The 27,886-nt window shown below is 40.3% G+C and overlaps 1 protein-coding gene across 1 annotated transcript; it reads right to left on the bottom strand.

Annotated features, from left to right (window-relative positions):
- Positions 1 to 93: 93 nt before the first annotated feature.
- usp33 (ubiquitin specific peptidase 33) lies at positions 94 to 27,739 on the bottom strand. The gene is made up of 24 exons (XM_063462795.1): positions 27,575 to 27,739; positions 19,857 to 19,955; positions 19,662 to 19,715; positions 19,491 to 19,553; positions 15,536 to 15,685; positions 15,251 to 15,359; positions 11,910 to 11,979; positions 10,346 to 10,459; positions 9,216 to 9,294; positions 7,595 to 8,039; positions 7,344 to 7,484; positions 7,040 to 7,155; positions 6,600 to 6,772; positions 6,407 to 6,477; positions 6,276 to 6,309; positions 6,130 to 6,175; positions 5,837 to 6,017; positions 5,550 to 5,676; positions 5,206 to 5,375; positions 3,247 to 3,328; positions 3,023 to 3,131; positions 2,266 to 2,368; positions 1,509 to 1,577; positions 94 to 1,319 (listed from the first exon to the last, which is right to left on the bottom strand). The coding sequence occupies exons 2-24, from the start codon at positions 19,938 to 19,940 to the stop codon at positions 1,162 to 1,164; spliced, it is 2,748 nt and encodes a 915-aa protein (XP_063318865.1). The 5' UTR covers positions 19,941 to 19,955; positions 27,575 to 27,739; the 3' UTR covers positions 94 to 1,161.
- Between the last annotated feature and the right edge of the window lie 147 nt (positions 27,740 to 27,886).

The raw sequence follows: 27,886 nt of genomic DNA, 5'->3' as shown, positions 1-27,886 counted from the left end.
GTGCCTCTCACTCTGCAACATTTCCTAATTTATGGCTTATTGACACTTTAAGGAGAAACAACATGCAGTTTAAGAGTGACACAAAGAGTGGGCACAGCATTCAACATGTTTTCATCAAGTTTTAATAGTGTCAGCCAGCAAAAATCAGAACAGATCTTACTCATATGCAAAAGAGTACAGCATTTTGTTGACTCCCTAATCAGCCAACACATTTAAGCAACACTATGCCCATACACAAAAATAATGCCTTTAATTAATCAGATTGCTCATTATGATGCTGATTACATTACTACAATGTGCTTTCTGCAGCTGTACAGTTTTAGTGAAGACAGATCTGGATTTGCGTGCACATATCATGAGCAGCTTTGCATTTACATGCACTTACATGTGATGCTCAACTAGGATTTTAATGTTCAGAGCATGCATTCTTAAAAAGTCTGCCTGCCACGTTTCCACAAAAAAAAAGAAAAAAAGAAAAAGGATAATAATAATCTATTGACATCATGTTAAATCACTCCCTTCTGTTATAAATAACCAAGTGCTGAGTCTTGACCAACATACTATTAGTACTGGTACATTCAAATACAAACCAGACATCTGTGTGAGCATGCCAATTTGTACTTCTACAGAACAGTGCAAAACACAAAATTCATTCCTGAGACTAGTCAGCAATTAGTCCCTTCATAGTCCAAGTGTCACATTTTGCTTTCCTTGTCATTTAGTGAATAATACAACAGGAAATAAAAAATATGTGGTATATCTACAGCAAGATGTATTGTGATTCATCAGTATCAGCAACACAAGACACATGGACATAGAACATGTGCTCATTTGGTCAAAGAAAAAAAAAAACCCAAAAAAAACAAAACAATATGGCATTCAGTGGAATTTCTTTTAGCTGCACATATTTTAAATGCTTTGTTCTGAAAACCTGAAACATGAGTACTACAGTGCTAATAGAAATTTAAGAGCTTTTTATACAGATTTGTACAACATGACGACCCTTTTCAGTTAATTCCCTCTGTCAAAGGCTGTCACGCAGGAGTAAAGATGAGGTCCTTTGCTTGGATGCTTTTGAAACAAAAAGTCAAGTGCAAAATAAAAGGCTTTCCGTTTCTTAAACGTTTTCGATGTTGTTGTGGTGTATTGTCAAGTGCTTGATTAAACGGAGCGAGTCTCCACCTCGATCTTCTCCTCTGATTGCGACGACTCTACTTCCTGGTGGCTGATGTTCGGTCGAACCGTCAGCAGCGGACCACCGCCGTAGATGGAGTGGAGGAAGTTCCACGTTTCCTCAGAGATCTGTCCTGAATCTGCTCCTGCAGGGTCGGTGCAATCACAAACGTATACATCGTAAACGTCAGCAACAGGAAAAACAGCTCTACAGTCCACAGCATCTCTGCAAGACTTGTTTGATGCTTTTTAAAAACCCATAATAAAATGTTCAGACATACATTTCCTACTAAAGCAGAAGAAACAGAATTACAACTTAAAAACGTTGCTTGTACCTTGTTTGAGTGTTAAATGGCCGTTCTTGTTTACTGTTATCTTTGAATTGTCGATAGGTCCCGGTGGGTCTTGAAAAAGACGAAGAAAAGAAAATTAGTTGTGAAATTACATACATCAGTAACCGAGTTATATTCTCATATCCTAACTGTATCAAAGAGCAATGATGTTAAAATGTCAAATGCTTTTGTCACACTACAAAAAAGCAATATCTGCTCCCCATTCGCTACAGAGAGAAGACAAATATTAGAGGAGCAGAAGTCAAGAGAAAGAAAAAAAAAAAAAGACATTTGCAGGCGTGCCAGATGCAAGCTGTTATAAATAGATGTGACAATACAAAGTAGGGGAAGCAAAAAGAAAAAAATATGAGGACAAGTGGAACACCAATGAAATGCATTTTGACGCTTCATTTTGCTGGAGCAGGATAGAAACCCGACTCGGGGGACTAAAGCGAATTCTTTGAAGAAAAATCAAAAGAATGAACGGGGACTCCACAGTTTCTTTTGAAAATGAGCTGTTTGTAAAAACCTGAGAATTTGGATTTTCTATAGGAAAAAAAAAAGAAGAAAAGAATCTATTTGTCTTTGTCCCCCCCCATATGTCGATGAAAACGTATAGATTGGCAGTTTGTTCCAGAAACTCGGTCTCTCCATAATAAATCGCATGGAAAACATTTAACCTTTTTAATCAGACATTTAAACAGGACTAGGGGGTGGAGTGGGGTGGGGGAATGGAAAGGCAAGACCTCTGTCCAATTACCATTGTCTTTTCCTTTGACAAAGCCCTCCCACTCACGAAACCACTGCATGCTGATGCAGTATATGACCACTGGAGACTCCTCCTCCTGGAACGCCTTGTTCAGCTACAGAGGGAGCAGAAGGAGCCAGAGAGAGGGAGAGAGGAAGTGGGGGTGGAGTGAGAGGTAGAGACAAGAGGGAGGACGCAAAGGGGTGGAGAGGGGAAAGAGGAGGGGTAAGTGGGATGGGATAGGGGACAAAAAAAGGAAAAAAGTAAGGATGAAAGGATTGAGAGGAAATGGAAAACCAAATCAATTCTCTCTGGTAGTTACTCCAATTAGAAGACAGTCTTAAAACCACACTGCACCAGTTTCGTCTCTCTTGGAAAAATAAAAAAAAAAAGACAAATTCCTTGTTCTTCCTTTTTAGCTCTGTCTTATAAACACACACACACACTTATCTCTCTTCTGAGCAGCTATTGTGTGAGTGGGCACACCGAGCAGGCAATAACAGCTGCATCTGTCCCAATGCATTAATGATAAGGCTTTCATCTGGCTTGCACCTCTCATCTCCTGCTGGGGTGAACAGCATCAACACATGCAGCCTATCAACTGGTTAAATAGACTGAAGAAAAGGGGCCTATACACACCTATGAGTCCTGGCTGCACTGACACACCGTGCATTAAAACACACACACACAAACCAGTTTTTAAACTATCTAAATAAAGCCGTTGCTTGGACGGCTTTTCAGGTGAGGTGAGGAGTGGGTGGGTGCTTACCCTGACAAACATGTCCAGCTCTTGCTTACGCCTTTTCTCCAGCTTTTCTATCTCAGTCTGGCACGTGTGGCAGACATACAGGTGGTTGACAGCCGGTCCCCCTCCGTACCTGCGGGAAACAGTACATACAAGCTCACACGTTACTTCAGCCAAAGGAATCGCTGGATCTGAAGACGCTTAAAGCCTCCAGCCAGTCTGAAAGCGGCCGTGTCGACTTCGTGTACCTGCTGTAAAGGTGATCCCACACATTCTGTGGCAGCATCACTACCAGGTCATCGATGAATGTCGCTTTGTTGGGCGGCACACCTGATGAAACGCAGTGAAAAAGCAGTCAGACGCTTGCAGTGTAACATTTTATTTTACATGAAATGCAACAGCTCGCATGGTTACAGATCAGTGGTGAGCTAAACAGGGCAAGAAGCTCAACTATGCACAATTCTGTCAAATTCACTGCTCAAACTGTGCTACCACTATCATTAAATATTCTTCAGTTTCTCCTTTTTTCAGACCCCCAGAGCCTGTTATTAAAACTCCTTCCCAAACTGCATGTCTAAACTCCCCGCAGGGTGCGAGACTATGAAAAAGATTATTTTTTAGATCTCCACAGAAAGTTGTTTATTTTGCTCCAATTTTTGGCTTTTTCTTGAAAAACACTTCAGATGTATTTATTACAGCCTGTGAAAACCCACTGTTTAATGTCAGTTAAAGCTCCAGATGGAACTTTGATTTATTGTATTAATTAGGGACTAAAAGAGTTTTTGAGCTTAAGAGTCTAAAAGTCAGGATACGGTGGCAACTCATTCCTAAATTTCCAGATTTTTAAAATCACCTCTCTCTTTTGATCCAACTATTAAACACCAAATAGGTTGAATAAGCCTGTAAGGAGCTTTATTATTTATTACACTTACAGGTTATAGGGCTTCATTTCCTTCTCCTTTAAGCTAGGTTACACAAATAATTTATACAGCAAAGCTGACCTGGGTTAATTAAATGTTTGTTGACTTTTAGCAAGTCCTTTTAAAACAGCAAGATCAAGAAGGAAGTGGAAGTAGGAAGAAATAACAACCCTTCCATGTCGCTGCAATAAAGCTCTTTGAATTCATTTGTCAGCTTAAGTTCATCTTGACATGTGAGAAAGATATGAGCAGCAGTTTCCTCTAGACTGAAAATCTACACTGCTGCTCCCCCAACCCTCTTGAATATTTCATTGGGCCTTGTCTTATTGATTTATAATAGGCAACATTTAATTAAGAACCTCTAATCTTAAAAGGCAAACAACAAGGCTTGCAGTAGGACCCTGCAGATACTGAAGAATGTGGGGGAAAAAAAAGTGAACGTGCAAAAAAACAATGAAATTTTGATGCAACGTGAAAGCCGAGATAAGATAATGAACCAAATAATGAAAAATGACGTGTGAACCCTAAATAAATCTAAAATGATCTTAATTACTCAGTGTACCAGGTAATTAAATTCTTTAAATTCACTTCTTTAATCTAATATATTTTGACTTAAATGAACAATTCAAAGAAAAATTAGTGTGGTTTTTTTTTATGTCTGCACCAGCACCATTTTACAGCTGTTCATTTCAAAAAGTCCTCCTGGGAAAACATGCAGCCAGAGCTTCTTGATGGAGGCTTAGTGTGTTTTTCATGGCACACTTGAACAGGAAAGTGAAAATAAGCTGTGATGTTTTTGGCTTTGCACACAAAATAAAACAACTGGCTGCACTGCCACAAAGCAATCATGGTTTCACTGCACTGATATTATCTCTGCTTATGTACCTGACTAGCCAGTTATTATGTGCTTAGGTGCTGGTGACTACCAAGCAGGAGGGAGAAAGCTGTAGGTGCTTATTTACAGTGTGTAAACACATTCTCTGTTCTGCACAAATTATTTTTCAGTTATGTCACTTCCATTCGCATGAACCCTTTTAGGACTTTTTTCCCTTTCTCTGCTAAAAACAGAATGAAGGATCATCTTCACAGAGAGAAGAAACCCCTCCCCCTCTTCTGAAGTTGGAAATGCCTTTGTCAGAATCAGAAATCCAGAGCGAGAACAAAAGCCAAAGCTGTGTCAAAGTCAAAGCAAAACGCTTTGCACAAAGCATTTAGACACAGGGCGAGGAAAAGGACAATCTGACCTTAGAGTGGCTTCAGCAGGAAAACTGACATTTTCATACGCACCTCCATGCAAACACAGGAAGTCATCATTGGAAATGGGCCCTGGCTCGGCAAATGTCTTGAACTTGTTAAGCCACTGGCGGGAGACGTAGAACTGCAGAAGGCTGGGCTCCATCATGTTGAATAAGCCCGACACCCTCCTACGTTCTTTCACTGCATCCTCATTGCTCTTTCTGGGACAGAAACAGATCAAATATTAATCAGTATTTTAGATGAATAAGCAAAAGTACGATCCAATTTTTAATAGCTGAGCAGCGTAGTGAATTTTAAAATGCTACAGAGATAAATGAGAGCTTGTTTTTACATTTGTTCAGGTGGGAGTTATAGAAGTAGAGTGCTAGGCTTACTTATAAAAGAGCACGTAAGCTTCAGCATTCTGGACACAGGCTTCAGACACCTCAGTCACACTTTGGTCGTCAAATTCATACCACAGATTGTTCACATCATTCCTGCAATAGGCTATGTAGTGGCCATCTGGGAGAAGACAGGGGGATGTGTTAGAGCAGCATTCACAAATCTATCAAGTAAGTGTGAATTTTATTTCCAGGGGAATGAATGCAGGACACTCGTATGTGCCAAATGGTGGCAGCTGCCCTGGTCTCATGCAGAAAAGGGAGTGACTGCGCCCACTCACTGCTGGCAGTGCCGTGATGACAGATGACTGACAGCAGGTCGTAGCTGGTGGTCTGGGCGGAGCTGTCTTTGGCCAAGAAAGGCTGCAAGTCCAGGCCCTCGAGGGGGAATGACACATGGGTGCTTATCTTGGTGGAGAACATCAGTTCGTGTCTGAAGCGCTTCAAGTGAATACACAGGATCTGAAGCAGGAGGATGAAAACATTTCTCATTTCAGAAGCTTGGCATTTGAAGACATTCTGGATAAATATTTGGATTTCTTCATCATATAAATATCTAGAAATGTCAGTTTACCTCTGGCAAACTTTGCATTTTACAAAATTTGACTCCATTTCGTAATCTATGAGGGGGGAGGAAAAAAAAGATCAATGAGAGGAGCAGTCATTGCAGGTGCAGTCCATTTAGATCTCATTTTAGTTAATGTGCAATAAATTACTCACTTCTTGCATTTTTCACAACTGTACATGTTATCTCCTAAGGGAAAAAATTAAAAACACAAAACAAACAATTATTGAGACATCATTCTTGATGTTTGTACTGGCACAACATATTTTTCCACCCACCCGCTTACCCTTTAGCTCATCTCTGGCAAAGAAAGCTGCAAGGCAGTCTTGTAGTGTAACAACTGGACCCCAGAACCAACTAACAGGAGAAACAAACACAGAAGGAGGTGAATTTTAGACAAAAACAGAAAGCAGCTACTGAGTGGTGCCTGATGTAAAAATAAATAAATAAAAAATAAAGCATATGGGTTATAGACACACCTCTTGATGTACTCCATGACAAATGCTATCCACCCCTGTGGTGCATAAGCTTCCCCACAGGAGCCAGCTTTCACCAGGGAGGTTTGGTGGGTGGATGAGTGGAGCTTGGCTAGGTCTTCCTTCCCTGGAATGGGCAACGAGATATCCTGGAAGTTCTCCAGGGTCACAGACACCTGACGGCCACAGAAGGTAGAAGTGTAATGTTTTTGGTTTTTTTGCTTTTTCATTTGTTTGTGGGGTTTTTTTATAAGGATTTGTCGGGAGCTGTCACTTTGCAGCATTATCCTTAAGGCGAAAATGTCACTGTGATCACAGATAATCTTTCCTCCCATCATCAGAATGGCATTTTTTCTACCTACTCCTCTGTTGCGGCTCAACATCTCAGCATTTTCATTACCATTTCAATCGGATCTAACAAAAAGACAACCAAAAGCACTAACCCGATCACAGGTGAGGCACTGTACTGAGCTGACAATGGTCCCGTCGAACACGTCTGAGATGATGCTGCGATATTTCTTCTGGCGCTTGTTCTTTGGCGGGGAGAATGTGGTCATTGCTGTGGGAAAGCAGACAGAGGCAGAGAAATTTGAGAATACAGTACAGTATGTCTCACACAAGAGTCAGCAAGGATAGTTTTGGGATACTGTTACCTTGCTAACCTCTTTATATTTACAGTTCTTATTCTGGCTACGACTCCCTCTCATAATGGAGATGAACTCGCTGGCGCTAAACAAAGTTTAATACCTTTCTTGTGTGCCGGGTTCAGACTGGGCCAGCCAGAGGCTGCTTTGGGTGGACTGCTGGACATTTTGGGAATGTGCCCCTCCATGGGGACTGGACTTCGTGGTCTTGTGGTGTTTGGCATTTGGATATCTGGAAAGCAATCTGCAAGAAAAAAAAGACCAAGGTTTAGAGACTCTTAAGGTCATAAATTTAGCTGTGAGTATCAAAAAGTCATCCCGTGAAATATAAGCCACTATTTCTCATGTGTTTACCTGACGCTCTGCCTTGAACCTTGATGGCTCCCTGGCTGCTGATAATAGGCGTGGTCTCTGTAGTGGTATCAACATCTTTGTCGATGTCCACTCCAGTGCTTCCACCCGTAATGCCATTAGTCCCGGAGCGATACAGGTCATTAATCATGTTCTTCTCCTTCTGCCACTCCCTATTGGCCTGAATCTCATCTTGCTCGGGAATCAGCATCTCTGCTTCGTTGGTGTCATCTATCAACACATTCCCACCCTGCACTTCATTTTCGGCCCTCTCGCTGCTACCGCAGGACTCGCATGACTGGAAGTCATTGTCTGACTGGCTATGGTTGTCCTCCTCGGGACTGTCGTCCATTGCGATGCCGTGGGACTGGTCGCAGGGCTCAGGTAGCTGCTCCTTCAGCTCTTCATGAAGCTGATCCATTAAGCAGCGCAGAAACTCCTGGGAATCCTACAGTGGAGTTAAACACAAAATATTAGCAGAGCAAGATATTTATTCTACTATCTTGGTCACCATAGCATGTGGAAAACAGAGCTCCTTATAACTCACCATTTATTCCTCCAATATATTACTGAGTTTGACAGGCAAAGTGAAGCACATCTTCCAAATTACATAAAACAACCACTTCACCGCCGTGTTTATCCCAATTGTGATCACAACATCTGAAACCAAATGCTCATGAACGTGTAATCAAAGTTAATGAACCTCAGACATCCAATCTCCCTCTTCAAGCCAAATGAACTCTCCTCTCACAGGAGCTGGGGAATGTTAACTTCATTCAGAGCGATGTTTAATCCAAGTCTGTGCAGCCCAGCGTGGCGTGACAAATGAATATTCTTCAGCTAAAACCTCTGAACAAACAGTGGCCAGCCAAGAGGAAACAGGCCTCTTTTATCAATTCACCATTCAGGCTTATAAATCCCTTATTTACAGACACCAGCCAAAGACACAAAGTGCTTCAATTTAACTTCTCTGAAAAAAACCTTTATGTCTGTAATGCACAAAACTTTGCTTTCAAGTGCCAAATGGAATCAAATCAAGCCATTTACCTTTAGACCAGATGTGTGGCTTTGTGTGTGTGTGTGTGTGTGTGTGTGTGTGTGTGTGTGTGTGTGTGTGTGTGTGTGTGTGTGTGTGTGTGAGAGTGAGTAAGAAAGTGCATGTTAGTGACTGAAAAGGCAGAGGATTCAGTTTAGCTGAGTGAGTGCTTTGAGCTGCAAAAAATGTAATTTCTGTAAAGGAATGAGAATAGAGTGATACGGAGGGAAAGGGAAATAAGAGAGACTATAAGATCTGGGGCATCTTAATAATCTGGGGTCAGACTGAAAATAACCCCAGTTCAGCACAAAAAACAATAAAATCATCAAAAAGAAAAAAGAGATTAATAATAGGCCTATCACATTATTATAAAAGCAAATCATCTTTCATCATATTTCAGAGAGATATTATTATTTCGTACAACACAGTCGTCAAAGGTTTGCATCATATCACCTGTCCACTTAATGACAAATGAAAGACTCCAATATGCTGTTTGACTCTAGAAAAAGTGTGACAAGTGTCCCCATGTTTTTTGATTTGCAGTAATGAAAACATTGCACATTCATTTCATCATCTGGGATGACCCACCTGCTGAGCGTATCCTCTAAACATGGGGTTTATGGCTTTGATCCCCTGGAACAAGTTGGTTGGGACCACATAGGAAGGTCTGCAATGTCAGAAAAGACAGCCTGATTTAAAGAAGTACTTTTTTTTGCAGGGGTCACATGTAATGTTGAGTGTGAAATTAGAAACAGCAAAACTGCTCTCATGTGATAGACTGTATATAAAAGATGGACATAATCAGCGTGATTTTATCCATTGTTTTGCAAAGTATTTGAAGTTTGAAACATTTTTGCCATCACCATCTCAGCTTTGACAACAACAGAGGGCTGGATCCAACTGAATGACTTCGTGTTGGGCCTATGAGTAATTTTGCAGAATATGACTGTGTGTTGTAGCAGTGTACTGCCACCAGGGGGCAGTGTAAAAATAGATAAAAGAAACATTGTTGCTCAAAGTCATATTAAGCAAAGAACTTCTTTGTAATGAAGTGAAACTGAGTCTAACAACAACAAACTGTCTTTAACAGCCAACACAGTAATTTAGTTCCATTATTTCTACTGCGTTTCCTGATTAAGTGAATTTTTTCAACCAGTCAGCAATCATCGTCAACATCAGGCTGCATGCCGTCATACCAAAATCCAAAAAGAATTGAGCCTAAAGTTGAGAGACACTGCGTGCTGATATGACAGTGACTTGTCAATCACAAGCTAGGTCTGTGTAAAAATGCTCCAAGCCTTTTTGTCCATATTGACTTACATGAGGAGAATAATTTACAATACACATATCATTTTGTATTCATTAAAACTCAAAATTTGTAAGAGACCGTGAATTCATGGATCAATTGGGAAGTAAGGTCATTTTTTCACACACATTTTTTTAGTGCTGTAACGAGATTAACGCTGACAGCACAAATTCTTTTATAATGAAACTTTTTTTTGAATTCACAGAAGTTGCCCCCTGCTGGCCACTGGAAATAATGCAGGACTTCCAGGTCTGAAAAGTGAGCTGCATCCATCTTTTATATACATACTATGCGTCATTTTCTAAACATCTTACTATTCGACTGGGGTAGTAATGAAAGCGACCCCTGAATTCCAACTGTGGCATGGGGGCATGTTAATATTCCATCTTCAGTCATGTAAATAACCAAATACCTGTTCTTGTGCCACAGGTCTGACACCAGCTTCTGGTAGCTTTTGCAAAGAGCAGGCTTCTTGTCCGTCCTCACCAGGCCACCACATTCTAGAAAAAACTGTGTCAGGGGTGGGCTGCAGAAGGAGGGGGACAAAAAAAATGGATTAATATATCACATGCAGGAATAAATACTACCAAATACTGTCCTTCAGCAAAACAGTTTGTCATTGGTTGTCATTGTTGAAGACTGGAGTGAAGTGAGTAATTTGAAAAAAACAGAATGTAACCATCAACTTTGACACAGGCAGAAAAACAGAGCAAAGAACAATACTGCATTATTATAATATGTAGCATTTGTAAAAAGCTTTTTTGATACCTCAGTATTATCATACTACTCAAGGTTAAATGTGTGTTTTCCATTAGACTCTAAGATTTAAAAAAAATATTATAAAGAACAGAGATCCAGCGAGGTTTCATTCTGGCACATCTACATAATGCTGCCTTCACTTTATTTTTTATTCATTTCATTTAAATTCATACTTCAGTCATTGAGTGATATCACAAATTCCCAGAGGTTTTGTCTCATGCGAGAAACCTCCTCACACAGCTGAGAGTTGAAGGACATCAGACTGGCTGAAAAGAGAAACAGCTGAGGGGATTTTACTTGACGAATACAGAATGGACGGGAATTTGCACGAAAGAGACAAACTACAGGATGAATAAGGCATGGAGTGTTCCCTTCCCTTGGCAAGAGAAAAGTCCTTAGAACTGCATAATGACCCGAAAGTAACTGAGGAACGCTACGCTCACACAAACAGACATCAAAGCGAAGTTTCAGGAAAAGGTCCCTCCTTCTGCAGCTGCGTGAGTCAGTTCTTCCTATTTTTGGAATGTGATTTAGATTGCAAATTTTGACCCACATCTTTTCCCATTTTTACTTATATCCAGACACAGCATCATCCATTTAATTTAAACATTTACTGGCCCGTGGGTAGATGGTATTAGAAAGAAAGAAGGGCTTTGCTGTGCTTTGTTGTTCCATGAAAAATAAAAGCAATAAGACAGCCTCGAGGTTTGTTGCAGAGCTCTAATTTAAGTGACCACCGCACATAAGCCAAACATGAGCAGTGAATCACACAGATTGGCACTTCAATAAACAATAAAAGATGAGGCAGACTGGAAGAAAAAAAAAAGAAAAAAGAAAGAAAGAAATGGTGGGAAAGGAGCAAGAAAAACATGAGGAGAAGCAACAGAAGACTTGTGGGGGGGGTATAAGAGTTGGTGTTCATCTGTAAGAGAAGACCCTACAGGGAACTACAAAAGGCCATTTCTGTCATCTCAAATGGTGCACTGCAGCAATTTTCACTCAACCGTCACTCTCCCAAATGAGCACAGCCGCGGTTGTTTCTCACAGTCAATAAGAGGCAGTCAGACAGTGTATAAAACAGCAAATTGCTATTGAATAGGCGCGTTAACAGTGTGAGAAATGAGAGGAAAGTCAGACGAAGAAAAAGCTGTCTGCGCAGGAACAGTGAGATAGACAGGTAGACGCAGGGACAGAAGGTGGATAAACAGCGGTCTCACCAGTTGGACAGGGCCTGGAGGGCAGCGTTCATGTAGCAGGTGTTGCCTATATTCTTCAGTCCTGTCAGGCCTGACGGAGACAGAGCACACCGGGGAAATTAAAGCAAGCCTTTCATCAACTCCTCGTAAATTTTAATGGCAGACAGAAAGTGTCTACATTTTCACAAGACCCGTTTCATTTCTGAGATTAATATTTTACAGCAGGGGCAGGAAAAAGTGCCTGCCTAGTGTATTTTAGACACAGCTGCTGTGGCCTGTGGTCTCCACCCCATTACACAGCTCATATTAATGGATTTTACTACTCTCCTACTACAATTCATTGTCTTATTTCTGTTTGGGGTATAATAACAATGGTCTAAGGTTTAGAACTTCATTTGCCATAATGTTTTGGGGAATGCAAGCAAGAACCTATGTTTCTATTTATTCTGAGTTCTGCCTTCATGAGTTTTGTTGCACAGCCACTGCACAAACCACAATAAACAAGGTCCCAGCATGCACTTGTCTCTTTCACCTTGTGAAACCATGGCCACAGGTGATAAAATGTAAAAAAGGGATGTGCTTCATTACTCAAATGTTGCACCTATAACAGCTGATTTCTTGAGTATATACACAACAGCAACACTTTTGACAAACCCACCAAATGAACGAATTTCCACTGTTACACACCAACATTTAACATGGAAGCTTCTGGGATGACAATCCCTCCCATCCACAGGGCACGAGCCAGTCAGTGAATGGTTTAATCAGTATGAAAATTATGTCTGAACTTGACCTAATTAAACACCTCAGGAATATGTGGGTCCAGTGCCTTCATCAAAACACCAAATGAGGGAACATGCGGTGCTGAATTATGTCCATTCCTGCTGTAGCGGTCCAGAGGTGTGTTTTCCTTTTATAAATATGTCGCCCACATATACGACCAGCCTGTTCTGCAGAGCACATTAGTTTTCAAAGCGTATTCACCATGCTTCCTAATCATATGATCTGCATGTGTGACAAAAATATCTGTGAAGCAGTGCCAGTGCCCGAGCTGCACCACATGAGGCGCAACATAACATATGTCATTTGGTGGAGCCTGTGTGCAAACATTACTTCCACAGTGACTTTGGTGGGACAGAGCTGACAGGAACCCACTGAGCTGCACTGCCGCTCATAGTCCTGCTTAACGGCATTGTGCAGTTTACCACAGTTTTTGGCACCGCACGTCATCCTAATTTACCCTCATCTGCAGATTCACAGCTGCAAGTAAATCATTGTTAGTTGATTTTGTTTGTCTTTTAATATATGTTTCAGATGACTAACGGGGAGGGGGGGTGCCTAGGCAACACATTAGCTGGCTTTTCTCAGCTCTAGTTATTTGAAGACCATTTGGTGCATCAGAGCCGTTAAAAAGACTCATCTTATCGCAGAAATTTACTTCTCTGTTTAATTACATTCATAACATTCACTTTGAACTAAACCACCTGCTGATTACCGAGCTCTTGCATTTGAGGTGTTCATCTTTAATTTTGTCAAACTTGGATTAAAGAGGCGATAAAACATAATTACATTTTTGTCACCTCACTGACTTCAAAAGTATTTGATTTTAATAATTAAAAAGGTGTCTAAGGCAGCAGAGCTTCGACTTTTAATTAGAAGATTTGAATATAAACCTGCTTCACTTACGACCTTTAAGCCATTTTCACTAATGAACACAGGACACTGTCCGCAGTTGAACTCTCTCTGCAGAAAACAGTCAGAGATGCCGTCTGACTGTTTTCAGACACATGAAAACAGTCAAACGGCACAAATGACATCAGCTCGCTCACTGTGCAATCACTGGGCAGTTGCCTGCTTCCTTCAAGTGAACATTGCACAGACTTCGTACTGGGGAGCTGGCACGTTGAAGCATGTTCAGTGTTTGATCTGAGCGTGCGGGACATGTACCTCTCATATCTACCTTTGTTGGTTAATATTGTGAGAAACTGATTGCAAGTTTGCCAGTTTGTTGAACTTATACTTCACATTTTTGCAAAGGTCTTGACTGACTGATTTTATTTGATTATTGTGCCACACATAAAAGCAACAATGTTGCCACACATAAAAGCAACAATGTCAGCTCAAACAGGCTACTGGACATCTTTAACCTTTACCTAGCAGAGTGTACTTATTTTTTTGATTTGAAATATATTTGTTACCATTAATTTGTCATCTCTAATAACCTCTTAATAGTTTTTAAAGGACTTGGCCCATTGGTGCAACAAGGACAATGGGTAGTTCATGTTATGTACCCTATATAGACACTATATGGACAAAAGTATTGAGCCACACTTGTTAGTCTTTCCATTCAGGTGTTTTTGGTCTGATTGTCACAGATGAATAAAAATCAAGCCCCTAGCCATGCCATGTGGTTAACGCCAAAGCTATGATTAATAAATTAGCCAGGAGTAAATCAAATAAACAAGTCTGATCTCTTGGCAAAGTATGCCACAAGAAAAAAAAACACACAAAAAACAGTATGGTTGTTTGTTTCAGTGGACACGAGTTGTGCCGTTTTTTTGTTTGCTTGGTTTTTTAAACTAATGTTTTTCAATAGGAAGAATATTTTGTGTCTACAGCAGGTACAGTATGCCCATGCTTTTGTTCAGGCTTCTGCAAGGATGTATCACTAAGGCAACCAAGAAAACAGAGCTTTGAAACAAGTGTCAGCCTCTGTAATTTACCGCAAACCCTTTTCTGCCTTTTTTAGTGTGGAAATCTAAACACAACGCTTTTATATCCAGACTAGTAATTTTAATGGCTAAACTTGATAATGGTAATTAATAACATATTTTAAATTAGTACCATATCCAAAATAATACCAATGAAGTGTAACAATCTGTTATGTGGACGACTTGAACATGGATCTCTGGACCAGATAATCCTAACTACCATAAAAGTCCAACCATCAAATGTGGACTTTTCTTTGGGCTTTCAAAAGAGGAAAAATGTCCATTTTGCGTACACAGTCAGAAATCAGGACATGTCAGCTGAAGCAAATTTTAAAATTGTCTTCATCGACCCGAAAACCAGGGTCAACAAACACAAATCAATAGATTACAGCACATGAATATTTCATGAACTGCTGTATGACTGTTAAAACTAAATCTGCTTAAACTGCATTGCTGCAGTAAACACCACCTCTTGTGGCAGATGTTATGTTTTTTGGCCGTCTGCCACAATAAATGGATGTGTTTAATATAAAATCTAAACTAGCTGTGTTGATTTGAATACTTTAATCTGAAAATTATAGTATTCATTGATAAGATCTACCAGCTAACTCTTTGTGACACTGATGTGGTAATCAGTTAAACACAGCTCACCTCTGGCACGTATGTCATCTTCCTCTTCCATCTCCATGTCTATGTCTTCACAGCCACCATTAGAGGGCACTCTCAGGGAGGTAGGACTCCCAGGGGCCTTGTTGCCATCCTGTAACAGACACACATAAACCTTATAATAAAAGATCTCGTCTAGGAAATAAATAACTACAGTTTAATTGTTACTGGTGGAATTCCTCATTCGTGAATATGTAAACCAGCCTGTTCTACTAGTAAACCGTATCTTCAAGCTGTGAGATAACAATAGAAAGGAAGCCTGGCTCATACCTGACCCACGTTCTGCGGCAAGGGGAGGGGTTTGCTGTTGCTGTGGGGTGAGTGAGGACCTAGTTTACGCTCCAGGAAAACTTCCTTGCCACAGGCGTAGCACCACACACGAAGTGTGGTCAGGTTCACCGTGAGGTTGTGTCTCGTGTCCTATCCAAAGAAATAAATTATATTAAGACACTGTCAGAGCTCAAAAACAAAGTTTAACAAGAACACTGTGTTAACAGGAGCAGCTGACACACGTGCCCCTGCTTCATTATCTTCAGCGCAATCTAGCAACCAGCATCTTGTGAAATGGGTGGTGCTGCTTTTATATATAAAAACTAAACATCTCTCCTGGCAGCTGGACTAAAGTTATTCCGGGATAAGTCCAACTAAATCATGGGGTGAATAAACTCATGACTTTTCTTCTCAAATTAAATTAATTTGAAAGAGAGTTTGCTTATTTAAAGTAATTTTAAATAACACACACTACCTTTATGCAATTTCAAATCCACCTAACTTCATAGAACATTAGTGTAGAACTAGTTTGAGTATATTATCCAAATTATTTTGTTCCAGGTATAATTTGTAGATCCTCCCTAAGCACGCTAATAAACTGATACGTTCATAGCACCTTTCTACTCAATTCAAGCACTCAAAGCATTTCCATACTACAAGTTTCATTCAACCAATCACAACAAACAATGATACATCACTTTTATCTATGCCTAAGTGCTTTTTAATGAAACATTCACACTCCAATGGATGCACCAGGATTCAGTATGTCAAAGCATATGTTAACACATGAAATGGAGGAGCGGGGTCGTCTACTAAACCTTTTATTTTGGTAGATGACCCACTCATCTACCAATCATACATTTACTGCTCTGAAAATAAGGATAGGATACAATCACTGAATGTCTGTGTTTCTGTTCAACATGTGGCTTGCAGAACAGGCAGATTATAGATTGTAGCTTTATTGAACCATCAAAACAACATGAGCAGGTGACAGAAGTAATTTGTCACAGGAAACAAAAGGCAATAAAATAATCTTTTTTTCTTTTTTCTTTTTTTATTCACATCCCTTCAAAGACCTGTTTCAGGTTAAACCTGGATTTTAGGCTAGGGTAAGAGTCTGGCACTTAGTTATGATGGTTAGATTTCAGGGCAAGACACTTAGGAATAAATTAATATCAATGAATGTACCCCTCCATCTACACAGAGATGTTAACAGGGAACCAAACCATCTCAAACTGGGCGCGGCACTTACACTGGTCCACAGTAATACACCACCCAAATTTGAAGTAGAAAAAAAAGAGGAAAAAAGGATAGACTTCAGAGTATTTTAACCACAGTCAGACTAAACTGGTTGTCTCAAGTCAAAGGTGGAGGTCAAGGCAGAGCGAAGGCTAAAGGGGAAACGTGGCCGAGTTCTGCTGACCCACTGCTGTTGGGCGGGTTGACACGAGACCGAATACGAGCAGCAGCACACACTGTATTATTCATCAGGCCTGCATTAGCCTTCCCACAGCGGCGCAGAGCAGAGCTGGCAGAGGTGACACACTAGACTGAGCACAGCCTCGAAACACCACAATTTAAAACATTTATAAAAGGGAAGCATGCCAGGTGGGGCATTCATAACAAGCTGAATTCACAGAGCTTTACAGCATGTATTACCAGCATATATAATATCTAACTGTTTTAACTCTGTATTCAAACAAATTCGGCTCCTTGTTAATCATAATATTGCGTGAGAAAAGGGAATAATGCAGTAAAACCTGTCCCATCACAACAACTCGTGCCTCGTTCTCAAGCTATTTTCAAACTAAAACTAAAACTAAAAACACATTTGTGGTGTTGTGGCAGCGCTGGCCGCAATAAAACATCTGCTTTACCCTGTAATTGTCATAAGGAGGTGGTTGGATCTAGTTTTGTGTGTCAAATAATTAAAAAAAACAAAAAAAAAAAAACATTTGACTGTCAAGTCTCCTTCCTAAGCCTCTTCTGTCTTTAAGAGTGAAATAACTGAGTGCTAGGAAATGCAAGAGGCTACCATTCTTCTTCTTGTGATCCGATCAGGAACTACACTTTCAGAGTACCGGCAGCTTGAAAGTAACTGGAAAGCTTAAAATAATTTTTTTGAAATATGCAGGAGTTTACTTTAAACATCCATTTTTAAATGTACAGTGGAGTTTGAAATACAAACAAAAGCAAATACCTATTTAAAGCTAGAGAGTGTGGTATTCACAGGAATAACTGAGCATCCTCCACTTTGAGAGACGGTGATAACTGGAATTAAAAGTGCAATATTAAGAAGTTGAGAAAGCAAGAAATGAAAGATTTTTGTTTCCCTTCCTCTTGTCACTGGTTTTGCTGGGGGGATATTTTAAATCATGTGACTGTAACTGAATGTGAGATGATACAGCTGTGCCAGAGGGATTTAATAACACAGTATGAGCGAACAAGTCCACTGAGTCATCAGTCAGTCATTATCTTCCTGATGTATGTACTGAAGCATCACATGCACCTCAGCACTGGCAGCAGGTAACGACCTTAGACCACCTTTTAGAGAATTTCAGCAGAATAGCTTCATTTCAGTGCTCAAAACCTGAAAAAATGCTTATTTTTAAGCTGTTTATCTGCTTGCTAATGTGCCAAATAAGGCAAATACAATATGGCCAGAGTGGTACTGAAGTGCCAGAAATGTCGACATATATCAAAGGATGTTAACACCCTTCAAATTGATTCAGTCATAATATTAGTGAGAGGACGCAGCCAAAATGCATCGGAAACACATTAAGAAATTAAAAAATGAAAAGACAAAATATGCTGCAAGCTGTGAGGATTATTCTGACATAAACAATCATCAATATCTTTTTTTTTTTAATTTTCTCTTTTTTCCTTCTCTGCTTTTTGTAATTCTTTCTCTTGTCTTTACCACCATGTAGTTTGACTTCAGGTAATAAAAATGTACAGATATTGAGCTCTGTGATCTATAGCTTGACAAAAACAAAGAAACAAAAACGTTATTCCCCTTTACTACTGTGTCACATACAATCTGGCAGTAGTCTCCATCACTGCGTAGTCAAGAGATTAAAATGTTTCTGTCCCCTCAGGGCTTCTGGAGCACTAATTAAGCATGGTCCCTATTCTTGAAAGATTTAGATGGCTTCAACTGGAAAGAAAAATGAAAGGGAAAAAAACAACACACACACACACACACACACACACACACACACACACACAGACACAGACACACACACACACACACACACAAAAAGGTGGCTGGCAAGCACCGCAGACAGATGTCGCAGATAGAGGATGCATATTAAATTCATGAGCGATATCATTTAAAAATTGTCCAGCTAATATTAAATTTCTCCACCAGCACCCTCTGTATCCAATATCCCTCTTACAGCCTTTTCCAGATACAGACTTAACAACGGATATAGTAACAGCCAGAGCAAATTACATGTTTGCCCCTTTAGTCCTCCTGTCCCCACATGGCCCTAGCGTGCTGGAGGAAAAGCCTTAGTCAACAGTGAGAGCACCAGAGGGTGGATGAGCTGCAGGAGGGGTAGTTACTGTAGCCATGGAACCGACAGTAATAGTGAGTCTCCTGCACTTCCCAGAGGAAAGGAGATTAATAATGGATGATCCACTGCTGAAACTGAACTGGATGTGTGGAGATGTGGGCACACAGAGTTGGCTTGATGGTTTTTGAGAGCACGCGCACTTCAAAAGCTAAAAAGATGCACACTCGGGCTCTTTGACGAAGAAAAAAACAATAAAAAATAAAAGTGGTGCTGGAGGTGCTTTTATTGCAAGTCATGACTCCTGGGACCTGGTATTCCTGAACTACCATCTGTTCCTCATCTGCTTCTTCTTTGGTTGCATGTAATTTCGATTAAGTTGCATGTAATTTCAAATCCTGATACAATGGAAACGCACTGGAAAGTCTGAGATGTCTCACCTGCGAGTGAACAGTGCTGTGGTCAGCGTGAGATTCTCCACAACCCACATAGGCGCATCCATTCTACAGAGAAAATTAAACAGGGGATGCAGAAAAATGAGAATGCAGTCTAATGCAGATACTATTTCACTAAGCAAGAGCAGCATTTTCCAGCAGCAAACATCGTCTTACCTCCAAACAGGCCCACAAATTTGGTCCACCAACTTTACAGTCTTGGCACTGGCCCTAGAAAAATGTAACACCCAGGTCAGGGTTATTTCATTTAAGGTGAGAAAGTCCCAAAACAATAAAAACAGGCTTGTCATGCAGTCTTTGTTATGCCGCATAGCACTTTTAATACAACAGAGGGTGGAGTGGGTCACTCACATGAGATTTTTGAATAAGTTCTTCCTTGGTGATCTCACCCACGCAGTCCAGGTGGGGGCAGTCACAGCTGGACACCGGTGGCATTGCTCACCCACTGGCCTGAGGATGTGAAAGAGAAAGAAAAAAAAAAAAACAACAACATTTAGTCCATGACTTGCAATTTGAGTTGAGTGACTCCGAGTTAAAACAACAACAAAAAAAAACAAAACAAAAGAAGAACAATACAATGGAGGGCTTCTTGTCTTAAAACTGCGCTTCTCAACCCTGTAACTGATAGTTGACAGTGTAACAGAGAATATATTTAAAAGAACAACTCTGATGACAAGCAAGACAGTCAGGCTTCGAGTAACCTGACTCATCGCCTCACAAGATAAATTTTTTCCATGCCTGCATGACTGGCAAATTCCCCTTATTATCAGCCACTGACATGCCAAGCAGTGGATCATGACACAGTTGTCCAGCTCATGTCGAACAAGCATCATAAATGACTTTAATGATGACAAGGCAGACTGCTGAGATGTATGAACGAGTTAAGACCAAGCATCAACACCCAGGGCTGAAAAATAAATCTACTCTGGAAGTGGAAAACAATGCCACTCCTCTTGAATAGCACAGACGCCATGAAAAGACAGCCAGCTTCCAGCGTGAAACATGAAGCCAGTGGTAAACTGTAAAACAAACTGGTATGTATCTAATGCTATTCTACTTTCAGAGCCACAGTCACACATATTTATATTGTGGTTTTATATTATGGCTTTAAGAGGTTTTGTTCTGACAAGTTGGATCCATGTAGCTGTGCTGTCTTTTGTGGCCAGCAGGGGACGACTCGCATAGCTGCCAAAAGACTTCTGAAAATAAATTAAAAAATAAAACACCCCTAGGCTCCCTTCCTCTACGACTTCTGTGAACACTTTCCTGATGACTTCACAGACTTAGTCGCCAGTTTCAAGTTATACTGAATAAAACATGTAGTTATTTTAAGGTGGTTATTCTAAAAGCCAGAAACAATTATCTAGGGTATATTATTGCCAAGAACCTTTGAGTGTCTGCTGTGCCTCAGTTTTACAGCAGGATCTATCACTGGTTTGTCCCATCTGATTTCAAAACACCATAATGGAGAGTACAAAAACGTGTCTCATCCATCTGTATACTGGATTTAGGGGCACAGGTCCTTTGACAAGGGCCTAAACACCCACATGTAGCTGCTTCACCTCCACTAATTAAAGTCACTGAACTCAACCTCTCACTGTGTTTGCTAATGGTGCCTTTTTTTAATGGAATTAGCTGAGAAATAAACAAACACTGCTGTGTGGTACAGACTGTCCAGAAAGCCTTTGCTTCAGCTGTGCTAAGTGAAATTATCATATTTTGTATAGATGTCACTTAGCATCAATTAGCAGATCTTCCTTTGTGCTGCACCTGGCTATACAGCTCAAGCTAATCAAGCTTGCTTGAGTTAGCTGATAACTTAACATATTAGAAATGAGAGGGTGTAGTGCTATCTTCCAACTCTAGAGATCTAATACTGAGACAGGCAGCCATGTTCATCTTTTATATACTGTCTACATTTAGTCCAAACCACCAAAGGGTGCAGATGACAGCAAAGAAATGTCTACTGAGAAATACGTTTTGTACAAGTGAATAAAAAAGGGTCACATTTTCACCGACAGCAACACTGAAATGAATGACACGTGTCCGACTTAGTTGCATGCCTGAAAATCTTGCACTGACAATAAACACACTAAAATGAAAGTGAAAGTCACACCAATGATTCCAGGCACAGGCTTTAGATCACACTCCATTACCATTAGTGATGATGGTCAAATGGACAAGTTGACTGTGCTGCAGTCAGTTGATTGAGAGTCAGAGACGTTGATAGATTAAAGAGAAAACAACAAAACAAAGCCAAGATGTACTAATTAGCTGTGTCTAGAAGCCTATTTCCTGCTCTGTCTGATGGATGTATACGCCATCATGCATCTGAGACTTCTCAAAATCAGTTTTCATTAGAGCTTATTGATAATTTAAGGTTTTCCCTGCAAATGAAAATGCTGGCACTCACCAAAGAGGTTTTGCCCAGCACCAAAGGAAAATCAGCAAACAGCAAAAACAACAGGAAAATATATAGACTTCTGCTATCTGGGGTAACGTAGCCTCTTTGCTTTAACTATAAGCAAATCAATAGTGCTTACATAGCTGATTTTGAACCAGAGGATAAACCCTTACTCATTCACAGACAATTCTGGATCCCATCTGCAACCATAACAGGTTATAATGATTGATTATTCAAGCTTAGGCAATTCAAGTTTCAGTAATATAATATACATAAAATGTATCCAGCAGCGCATCATGCTGCCAACGTCTGCCAATAAATGACAAAAGCTCTTCCAAACTTCATCAAACACATTCCTGCACGTGCTGAAAAATTATGATGCAATTATCATTTAGTACAAATGAAGAGCAAAATCTCTGTACTTCCACTTTTCGGTGTGAAAAGAGGAAGCTCGACAAATACATGAGGCCCGTGCAGTGAGATGCTGAGAAACCGCTGGAACTTTCCATTATCGGGCTCCTCGTCAAGGACGCAATCGAATCCCCTACCCCGAAGAAACAAAAAAGAAAAAAAAAGGCTCACACACTGACGCAGTTGGCCTTTAGGGGAGCAGGGGGCGTGCCGGTAAAAATGACAAGGGACGCTGGTGGCTCGGGGTCTGCCTATCCAGAGTGCTGTGTTTAAAGAAGCATTTCATCATAAAGCAAACGGCTGAGTGTGAGTGTTTGCCCGAATCATATTTCTCTTAAGTCACATATTACTCCATCAAACACTGGGCAACAGCTGTAAGATATTGACACATCATATTTTATAAAAGGGGGAAATAGAAAAGGCTGCAAATGAACAGGTGAAGGTCACTCCAAAATTTCAGGGACATTTTGGAGTGATCTTCTTGCTGCCTTTGGTTCAAATCCAGCTCTTTACAGGAGACAAAGTTTTTCTCAGAACAGATGGCTTGCTTTAAAGTAGCTTCTTTAGCTTATTTGACATCTTGTTAGCATGTGTTAACTCCTCCTGACAGTTTTTTCTCCTTATCTTTAAGTGGTTTTGCACAGTTTTCTCCACACCAGAACGTGATCAGTTTTACCTCCTCGCTGTCCTCCTCTCTACCAATTAAAAAAAAAAAAAAAAATTATGTGTACTTTCTTTAAATTTACATTTTTATATTTAATTCGTGTGCAGCTATAGAAATAGTCACTGTTGTGGGGTTTTGTGAGCACAAAACCCCACAACAGGTTCTGGGTACCGTCACTGGACGGAACAGAAGCATTAAAGAAACAGAAAACATTATTACACATTACACAAGTGATAACACTTTGCATTTCAGGAGGCACAAAAGCCGGTAATTTCACTTTTATCTGTAGTGTCCGATATGGACGACAACAGCCACTAAAAAGTTTAACATAAAAACTGCTTCTTTTTTACCTGAAAATACCTCTTTAGTCTTAAAACTTGTGTCTGCCACAGACCAATGATAGCATCATTCACCACAAAGCTCCAAAATGCAGTCGTTGGCACAGGTTACAGGAGTCACATGTACTTACAGGGTGACTGAGAGTGCTTTATAAAAATATGAATGTTTTCCTTTTTATCCAGCATTGGATTATTGTTTTCAGTTTCACTTCATTTTACTGATATACTCATGGTGTGCTTACAGGCTATTACACATCTTATTTGCCTTTACTTTATGATATTTTCTCCTTTAAAATATGCTCCATAGCTTATCTTTTTTTTATTACTATTATTCTACTTTAGTACACTGATTTCTGTCTTATCAGTCATCTCTTATGCACTTAGAACTCCACTAGCCTTCACAACAGGTGCTATATAAATAAAGACTTACTGATTGATGACAGCAGATTCACTCAGCAGATTTAAACCACATTAATGATGAAATGACTCATCCAGAGTGCCACAGCATACACAATGTCTTTAAACCTATGATATACCGCTTTGGCTTGCCAACAAGCACAGAAGACACCTGCTAAGTGCAAACGTATGAGTAAAAAACAAAGAAATACACACAGGATATAGCTCCATCTATTTTAGTGCAAAGAGGAAGATGTGCATCCTCAAAACAGAGGGATGTACTACAAAGTGAGAATAATGGGTTAGTGAGGTATGTTGAGCTTAAAATCCGAACTTCCAGCGTCACAACTTCTTTTTACCTTCCTAGATCACAACTGTGACTAACACAGTTGAGTACAATCAGGCTACAAAGGAGGAGATGCTAGCAGCTGGAGATGTGTTACCCAAATGTACACAAATGTCTCCGCCAAGTGCCGCTGGAGCACTCGCTGGTTTGAATCTGCATGACAGGAATTGCAAATGATAAATGGAATTACTGATGCAGTTACATGCTGGAAAAGCAGGGCTTTAAGCAGCTGGTTGAAAGCTCAACTCAGGACACGAGATTCCAGTTGGAAAATATTTTTGAATTTACAAGGTTCGGTTACTTTAGCTATTCTAAAACGTACGTGTTAAGAAGTTATTTAATACTTTTACTTAACTTTGTCACAGGAAAATCTCCCTAGGCTAGTATTGCGCTTACATTTGATTTATGCTGCATAATGGTGTGTCACTATTACTGCACTATAATGCCGCTGGCACTTTGTTTCAATAGATTTGCACTTTGAATAACAAACTGTGTCATCAATGACAGTAACTCATTAGAAAAGAGGGATAGAAAACGCTCTTCATTAGCTTACACTTATAAATGCTGCTGCCTGCGAGCATCAATAAAACGTTGCCCAGCATTTTTTCCTCGTATCATCAAAATTATTGTTATATTATTGTTGTTTCTTGGAAGTTGACCTATATCACCTTCTTCCCTAGTTTCCACTGATTAATTTCCCTCTGAAGAAACCTTGCTAAAATTAACTCTTTTTAATGACTTGTTTATTTCTTACAGTCAATATTTTTCCATTAAAACACCAGTAAAAGTCCTTTGTTGAACAGTCCGTCTAAATGAGAAGAGCCAGCTGTTCACCTGCCATGCCAAAACTACCTTTTCTGCTATAAATTAATCATCTAAATTATAAATCTATTAATCATTCTATATTCTGTATTAAACTAGGAGTATATAAAACAATCAAATGTTTTACTTTGTGGGAGACAGCAAAAGCTTGATCCACTGGCCTAAGAGGTGTGTGTGTGTGTGTGTGTGTGTGTGTGTGTGTGTGTGTGTGTGTGTGTGTGTGTGTGTGTGTGTGTGTGTGTGTGTGTGTGTGAGAGAGAGAGAGAAGGCCTGCAGTAAAGTTCATATTTCTCCCAATCTCCTCCAAAGTTTGTTTAACACAGACAAAAACACTTTGTCACCAAATATATTCCATTTCACTTTGATCTGGCCATAGTCTAAGTGATTTCTACCTCTCCACCATTAAGCTGTGGTACAGAGTCAGGCGTAAACACAACAGGTTAGTTTTAATGTTTCTACAGATCCAGTTTAACACTCAGAGCTCAAATGTGTAGCAGTCACGTTTTAATAACTGTTGCGCTGAAAGTGAACTGAGTGACAAATTAAATATTAATTCACAGAGTCACAAAATAAATGACTTTCTGCAGTAATACTCTCAGCTTATTTGCAGAAAAGTTGTCTTTTTTTTCATATCCTTTATAGACTTTTATCAGGAATTCCTCTGACCGAAGCAGGAGGCACTCAATCGCAGTCAAGTGAGCGTGCACAGAGTCTGAAGCAGAAAACCAGGGTTAAGAGAGAAAGCTGATCATTGTGATTCCCTCCCTCTCTGATTGTTTCTTCTTCTTTTTTTTTTCCATTGTACAGCCCACAGACGACAACAACAGTATGAGGGGGGGAAAAAAACCTCAGAAGTACACACAGGACATAGCTCCATCTCATCAGTCGGTGTTTGTGGTTAATGACATGAAGCCAATTTTGTGTATTGTTCCAAGTGCTGTTTGCACTAATATTACTCTTCAATGCAGATGAAAGACAGATGCACATGTAGATGCATCATTACAAGCCAGGCCGGATCATCCAATAGCCATTCTGGGCACAAAACCACGGGTCGACGATGCTTGGGTTACTATCCAGGTAGCACATAAATGTTTTCTCTTCAATTTTAAGTCTTCTCATTTCTAATCATCCAAAGAAATATATAATAAAATACTCGGCGACTAAACAATTAGGTTCCAGGTCTGTCTTTGAGCAGAAGATGGTAAACATTTTGAGTTTACCTAAGTAATTGAAAGCAATCAGTTTATTTCTGACAAAATGTGATCCCCAAAACTAGAACTGCTGATTCATCCATCATCTTAGCAGTGAGAAAACAATGATAGTCCATTTAATATCTGACATTAGATATCAGATATTATATTTGACAGCGGGAAGATGGCAAATATTTCAGGGTTTTTCCTGCTCAGAGTGGACCTTTGAGGGACAATGCACATAAGCACAATTGCTCTGCATATTGTTAGGCAAAAGAATTAACAGAAGTGTATGCAAAGTTGTTAACATCATGTTTATCACAGTAAAGGTGGAAAGCCAAAGGTTTATTTATGCAAAAGAAACCCTGCATCTGTGTCTGGGTTTGTAGCGTCATGATCTGGTCAAGACAACAGGTCGACTGGGAGATATGAAAAGTTCATGTTCAGTCACGTGCGAGTCAATAAGCCTGCTTCCTCCCCTCATCAAAACCGTCTCCAAGTCGAAGTTAATAATCAATGACGCCTTTGAAACTAATTTCATTTCATACCAACACTAAATCTCTGCAAAGTGAAACAGGGCGAGGTTTCGTTCATCTTACCAGGCTCCTCGCAATTACCTGGACTTTGCGGCCATCCCTGCAAAAGCTGAAGTGACCTTAACCTCTGTAGTACACGCCAGGAAAATCTGATTAGAAGCTAGTTTCACTGTCAAGCCTCGTGAGATTACGTAAAGCTGGTGATAGGAAGAGTATCTCGGCTAACAAACCTTTCTTTGCACCGTTTCACTGCCTCCGCCAGCAACGTGACAATACTACATGATATTAAACTGTGCACAAAGGGGTGGCGCGGTCAGGGTGGGGCGTTAACCCGAACCTCGCACCACTAATGAAAGCAGCGATGCTGGCTGTGGCTGTAGCTGTTATCTTTAGGGAAAATTTGAAATGATAAGCAGCAACACAATAAACACCGGAAGGCGGAAAAACAACAACAACAACGCATGTAAAGCTTAACAGCTCACTTTAGCAACAGACTGTCTACAAATGGGTAGCATTGGCCATAATGTTTAAAAAAAAAAAACTCAGTTAAAAAGGGCCATGTTTTAACTACCCTGGTTTAAAGCAGCGGGTGGTTTAGCCTCACGTAGATAAAAACAGTGAATACTACAGATATGTGTGGCTTCGGCCTTGTCCAAAGTGAGCTGTCAAAACCAGACGAGGCGTTGACAGCGTCACGGGCTGACTAGCCCTATTTCGCTGTTAACCTTAGCATGCTAACGGCCATCCTAAGAGCATTTTATCTGACGTAATACCCACAAGGAACATAGAAAAACAACAAAAGGTGTACGTATTACCCTCCAGAGAGAGTGTTTAGGTGAAATGGTTAGCCACTGATAGCCGTCTCGTGCGCAACGTACTGGCTAACGTTAGCCTCCTGTGATCGGGGACAATCCCACAGTGACTACGGCACAGTCAGCCGCAACGTCAGCCTTCGGCCTTACCTGCTCGGTACCAAAGGACGCCGCTTCTCAGGTGGATCCGATGGTACTCCCGGTCTGCAACATAAACTCAGTCTGTACTTAGAGAAACATATTAGACTGCAGTCCTTTCTTCACATTAACGATAACCGTCCCTGTCGCTCAGCGTGGTTGCTAACGTTACTGTTGTCCCCGCCTCTTTTCCGGTTTAAAGAAAACACATGAGCCCTCCCCATCCTGCTGCACGTTTGATTTTTAATTCTATACAGTCTATAATTTTGTGTTTTTAACAGCATTATAGCCTCACTGTAGATTATTCAATTAGTAAGTCATATA

This window comes from Pelmatolapia mariae, linkage group LG18, assembly GCF_036321145.2.
Source record: "Pelmatolapia mariae isolate MD_Pm_ZW linkage group LG18, Pm_UMD_F_2, whole genome shotgun sequence".
Lineage (NCBI taxonomy): Eukaryota > Metazoa > Chordata > Actinopteri > Cichliformes > Cichlidae > Pelmatolapia > Pelmatolapia mariae.
Note: the sequence above shows the minus strand (reverse complement) of the source record. Positions and strands in the feature narration are given on the sequence as shown.

Coding starts and splice junctions, on each gene's coding strand:
- usp33 (XM_063462795.1), bottom strand. CDS start 19,940: ATGCCACCGGTGTCCAGCTGTGACTGCCCCCACCTGGACTGCGTGGGT. Junction 15,686..19,490: donor ACAGCACTGTTCACTCGCAG/GTGAGACATCTC, acceptor TTCTTTGGATAG/GACACGAGACACAACCTCAC. Junction 6,176..6,275: donor AGTTGTGAAAAATGCAAGAA/GTGAGTAATTTA, acceptor CCCCCCTCATAG/ATTACGAAATGGAGTCAAAT.